Raw genomic sequence first — 5842 nt, 5'->3', positions numbered from 1 at the left:
AATGTCCCTCCATGGAGAGGAGAAAAAACATTCAGCGCGCACTCAAAAGATATAACGAATGTTGGGGAATCAAACTAATGTACATTTCAGTAGGAACCTAAATGGCAACCTGTAAAGTCTCTAGGCAGAAAATATAAAACCAAGAGTGCAGGCGAACATCCATGAAGAGGCCTAAGGTTAAGAGAGTAGTTCAGGGTGGTTTGTTTGCAATGTGAAGTCGATAAGCATCATCATTAGAAATTCATAAAAATGCAACTTTTTCCATGAGAATCTATCCATCGTCTCCCAATATTTCAGCTAGAAACAATGGATATCACTTTGGCGTAGTTTTTCTTGTCAGTGAAAAACAAGGAACAATAGCAGACAGATTGCTTTAAGTAGATCAAATTCAGTATTTGGGTCAATAAAAGGAAAAGGTGTTGGCTATTGCATCACAGTTCGATCAGCTGTTGAAAAGGGATTCAATAAAAACTAAAGCAATAAAGTACTCCCTCCGTACCATAATATAAGAGCGTTTTCGACACTACACTAGTGTAAAAGACGCTCTTAAATTATGGGACGGAGGAAGTAGGATAGAAGGAAATGTACTAACCTTAATAGATATGTTGCTCTTATGTTTCTTCAAAATTTCCAGAAGTACTCTAGTCCAATAGCCTCTATAACTGAGCAGACCAAGATCTGAGAGAGGACGCTCCGGTGTTCCCACTTTACCTTCCTTTTTAGAAAGCTCATAAGCTGTCATAATAAAGAAAATTCAACTATGAACAAAATGCTAGAGTGGAGAAACAGTTTAGTCCATAAGAAAATCAAAAGCTAACAATGAGATGAGAAATATAGCATAAGTTCAGACTTACAGAAAGCAATCAGGAACTTTCCGTAACCCTTTCTTTGGTATGGAGGGAGAGTGAGAATGCAGGCCAAGTTGTAAGCTTCCTCAGAGTGCTTCTCCTGCAGAGATAAAACCCAATTTAACAAACATGACCATTTGCTCTGTAGCATAAAACGATTCATTGCTACTAATATGAATCCCATTTTGTACACAAATTATGGAAGCAGCTTCACACAATATAATTCACATTCAATCGAACTAGGAAATAAAAACAATACTGGTTTAAGAATCGCCACAAACTTTACCTTGGAGAAATATCCCACCATATGGCATCCCCGATCATCACATTCACACAGGATATAGAACAAGAACAAATCCACATCATAGTAGAGTGTTTTGTGATCAAGGAATAGCTTGGCCAGGTAGCAAAGGTTCTGTCCATAAACCTTATTCTTCTTGCCATCAACCTGCCATCGCGCAAGCAGTTATACTGTTACAACTGTGCTAGGAAAACTGTATTGGGGTAAATTACAGACCTTCAGTTCAAACAGAAGAATCAAGCGGATTCAAGATAGCGTGCATCCTCTTTTAGATTATAAATGAATCTATATAATAAAATCAATAGTTGAAGAAACATATGGCATTAGATATATTGCCTTTATAGTATTATCCATTTTGGATATGCAGATGTCAGCGTCAAACTAGCCAAATAAAATTAGTCTACCTGGAGGAAAAAGCAATTCAAATGCAAAATTCCTCAAGACACCATTCCGCATAGGAAATAACAGGTAGACATATGATGCAAATAGATTGTATATTTCATATATGCCATCAGCTAATCTCTATATAAAGCAAAGACGGAATTTGATTCTTCAACAATTAATATTAACATGTCAATGCTCGCATCTCTAGATAACGACTCTCTGGCTTTCAACATAATCTTCTATCAATTTAAAAAAAAATCTGTGATGATTGACCAAAAGAACTCATCCACCCATTCTGCCAGTCTTGTTTTCAGAAAAACTAAAGGAAATTGCTGACAGTCCTAATGCATTTTTATTATTCTTCTTTGCTCGAGACTCGAGATATTTGTCTATAATGGGAGAACTACGTTCTGTAGCTGTTTCTACATTACTCCCTCCATCCAAATATATAGGGCCTAATGCATTTTTCGAGTTTGGTTTTGACCATTGATAAGATTGATAATATATGAGATGCATGACAAAAATATTATATCATTAGAAATTCCTTTCACATACGAAATTTAATGGCATGCTTAGTGTAATATGCATGTCATATATTATTGCTCTAATTCATGGTCAAAGGTAACCTCGAAAAGCATATTAAGCCCTATATATTTGGATGGAGGGGGTATAGTTGTGTAAGCAACTAACTGCAGATATGCACCTCTATTAGCCTTCCCCAGTAACAGAATATCATAATACAGACCATAAGTTAAGAGCAAGGATGTCCAGCTAGCAAAGTGTCAATCAAACTTGTTACCTCGAACATCGATAGAGTTCCACATCTGTAGATTTCATCACCCGGGGGATGCTTAAGATCACACTTCTTCTGCAGAAGTAAAGGAGATGGCAAAACAATCTGGTTAGGGTTTATGATATTTACAAGGGAATCAGAACCCGCTGAAATGGAAATTATGTGCACATGTACAACAACAACAAAGCCTTTAGTCCCAAAAAAGTTGGGGTAGGCTAGAGGCGAAACCCATAAGAGCTGAAACGGAAATTATGTGCACATGTGCAGCAAACAAAATACAAAGAAAGCATCAGACCATCATCGTGGATCAACTGAGCAACTTAATATGTTGCACAAACCAGAAATGTCCATCCAAGTCATAATATAGTACTACCTCCAGTAAGAATACGAATTAAATGCATTTTAGAATATATGCAGTCAAAATTAACTCTACTTTAACAAATAATATATTGATAAATATTTAGGTTACCCATATATAAATTATATGATAAATTATAAATATATGATGGTACAAATTGCTTGTCGAAGTTATGTTCTGGAGACCATGCTAATGTCCAAATAGCACATGTGACTCAGAGGGAGTGATGACAGCAAGGGTGTGTTTGTATGTTTTTCCGTTCATGCCCAGCTACAAAGGCTTTCAACCTACAGCCCATGTGGGCAAATCTAGCTATTTGGTTCAGCTAGCAATCTCCATGGTCAAGCAACAATTCCAGTGGCAGTTCTCTTGATTTCTTTCTTCCGCTCATTTTTTTGCCAATGGAGGAGAGCCAAATTGGCCCTCCTGCTGGGGCAAGGCTTTTCTAGCCCACGCAGGCTAGATGGATTAGTAAAGTTAGTTATTTTATTTTTACCAAACAGTTGCCCTTACTAAGAAAGCTAACACTAGAATTGCTTAGGATCCAAACACACCCTAACAGGCAATAACTGCAGATTGCTAAAGGCGACCTCCTTTGACACCGAGAGATATAAGAGGGGAGGCAGGGGTTTGTGTTCTTGCTTAATGCAGTTCCTTGTAGACAAAAGTCACGTTGAATTTAGCGATAAGGACTGCCAGAAGGGTTTAAAATAGGAGTCGGTTTGGAACCCTGGAAACTTTCACATGAAATCCTACAGAAGTGTGAGAAAATTCCCATGTCCAAACGCAAATTGTGTCTGAACAAAAACGTTGGTGTGTACTTGTAGATGTACAATCATGATACATGGGCCGAGACAAACACAAAAGGAGCAAACAAGTACAAGATAGACAATAACAAGTAGCAAGTTAACAATGCCCATCTCACAAACACGGAGTTCACAATACAGTAACAAATAAGTGCAAGCTCACCATGTGCCTCTGAAGCTGTTCTTTGCGCTTCATGAAGTTCAGGCAAAACTCACAGAAGAACAGCTTCGCAGAGTCATTGTACTCTGGTGGGAAAGGAGAGAAATACCAGGTATCTATCTCATATTTCCCAAGTTCTATCTTCGCTATATTTTTCACCTTTGTGAACTCCTCATGCTCCCGCAAACTAGCAGCATCAAGCTCCTCGTGACCTTGCTGCAAGGGAAATGGAGATACAAGTGAAAGATTACTCTCAGCCCATTGATTAGATAGAGTAAATAATTCCAGTACGAGGCAATTAAGGAATATAATTTTGTGTGTATTCAAAGCATTTTTCCAAATATGTTAGAAAATCCAACAAAGAGCAAACCAAAGCCTGGGATACAACTTCCAAAAATAAATCTACACAAGTATTTGACAGGTAAAGGAATAAAATCATCCAGTCTTAACAGTCCATTGCATACCTCCACGTGTGTTTCGTCGATTTTACGTTTCTGGTGTCGTGTCATCTTCAAACTTGTTGCCTGGATAAATGTGCAACGATTCATATGAGTATTCATTTCACACAAAGAATAGCTAATGTTGGATCAAGAAAAATATTATCTCGGCCAAGTAGACAGCAACTTAACAATGCAGTCAAGGATCTCGTGTTAAAGTAAATGGTACATATATCATTAACGTGTAGAACACTGAGCACCATGACTGAACTGCACTCATTTATCTTACCTTGTCGTCTACCTTCTCGTCAACATCAGCCTCGACAGTATCAAGATCAAGTTGCTCAAGTTTAACCCACTCATCCAACCTCCTGTTGACTGCAAATTCAGAACATTTAAACACAATCAATAAACATGGATAAGTCAATAAACTAAAACAAGCCAGATCACAGTTAAGTTAACTCATTTCTGCACTGGCGGCGCCATTCTGTGAGCCCTCAATAGAACACACCACACATATTAGCCTACTGGGAGGTGTTATGTTTCCATTTCAACTTAAAACACGGCAGAAATGTATGATTGTACTACGAAAATTGACCAGGAGAACGACCACCCCCACCCAACACTAAATCAAGCCTGGGGATCAATTCATCACTAGAACCCCCTCGGACACACGGCCAATAAACTCAATTAAACGCTAAATCCAAGATTCCCCAACCTGAAGCGCCATAGACCTAACCCTAGAACCGAAGCGACCAGATGGGGTGGGGTGGGTAGGCTGCTCACACTCGGTGTAATGGACGTAGTACTCGTAGTCGGCGGGGGAAGAGGAGGCGGCGGACTTCCGGCGCTCGATGACCTTGACGGGGTGGGGCTTCTGGTCGCGCCACCGGCACATCACGCGCGTCCCCACTTCCAGCGGCAGATGCGCCGCCCAGGACGCGGACGCGGCCGAGGATCTCAGCCTCCTCTCGACCCCTCCGTTCGCCGGGGCGGCCCCGCCGTTGCACGCCGCGGCGGCCGCGGCGGTGCCGTTCTCCGGCGCGGTGGACAGCTCCATGGAGCCCATCTCGTCGTCGGAGAGGATCGGGAGTGAGGCAGTTCGGGCGGGGTTGGGCGGTTGGGCCTGGGCCTTGTTGGGTATATCCTCTTGCTGCTTGGATGGATCGAGATGATTTGTTACTGACAGTGGGACCCGCATGTAAGAGTTGCGTGTGCCGGTACCGGGGGTACTGCCATATGTCACCTCTCGCGAAAGCCCCAGGGCTCAGGCCGCCCGAAGTTCAAATAGAAAAACCGCGCCGCCCGTGCACTGGGAGTCTATGTCTCGCTTTATGCGAGACGGAAGAAAGCCTGCAGGGAGCCAGTAGTAAGCCGGCCCAGTAAGGATGTAGTATTCCCACGCTAACATTGTGTATGTGTCTTTCTTACTTTCTTTAATATTTATATTTAAAACTACAAAACAAATTACTAGATATGTGTATTAATATCTTATATTATGAGATGAAGGGAGTAATTTAGCTTTTATAAAATGTTTGTGTCATTCAAACAAAATACATGTGACATTTTAAAACTGTTCATCTGTTTCAAAATATATATCAGACATTTTTCAAAAATGTATACAATGCAAAAAAATCATGTAATTCAAAATGTTTGTTCCTATCATCCAAAAATATACATTAGATTTAAGAAAATGGTCACACATTTCAAACAAATGTTTTGTGTCATTTAAAAACATGTGTTATCCAATGTAAA

General features: G+C 40.3%; 1 protein-coding gene across 1 annotated transcript in view; it reads right to left on the bottom strand.

Annotated features, from left to right (window-relative positions):
- The window catches only part of LOC119362901 (putative MYST-like histone acetyltransferase 1), a 6322-nt gene extending 1103 nt beyond the window's left edge, over nucleotides 1-5219 (bottom strand). Inside the window, exons 1-8 of the mRNA XM_037628172.1 lie at nucleotides 4874-5219; nucleotides 4377-4465; nucleotides 4115-4174; nucleotides 3654-3866; nucleotides 2333-2401; nucleotides 1135-1296; nucleotides 855-948; nucleotides 593-735 (exon numbers count right to left, since the gene is read on the bottom strand). Of these exons, the coding sequence (XP_037484069.1) occupies nucleotides 593-735; nucleotides 855-948; nucleotides 1135-1296; nucleotides 2333-2401; nucleotides 3654-3866; nucleotides 4115-4174; nucleotides 4377-4465; nucleotides 4874-5156 (1113 nt within the window). The 5' untranslated portion in view covers nucleotides 5157-5219. The remainder of the gene's footprint in view (nucleotides 1-592; nucleotides 736-854; nucleotides 949-1134; nucleotides 1297-2332; nucleotides 2402-3653; nucleotides 3867-4114; nucleotides 4175-4376; nucleotides 4466-4873) is intronic.
- Nucleotides 5220-5842: the final 623 nt, after the last annotated feature.

The sequence above is a fragment of the Triticum dicoccoides genome, chromosome 2B (genome assembly GCF_002162155.2).
Source record: "Triticum dicoccoides isolate Atlit2015 ecotype Zavitan chromosome 2B, WEW_v2.0, whole genome shotgun sequence".
In the NCBI taxonomy this organism is placed as follows: domain Eukaryota; kingdom Viridiplantae; phylum Streptophyta; class Magnoliopsida; order Poales; family Poaceae; genus Triticum; species Triticum dicoccoides.
This window is presented reverse-complemented; position numbering and strand designations above follow the sequence as displayed.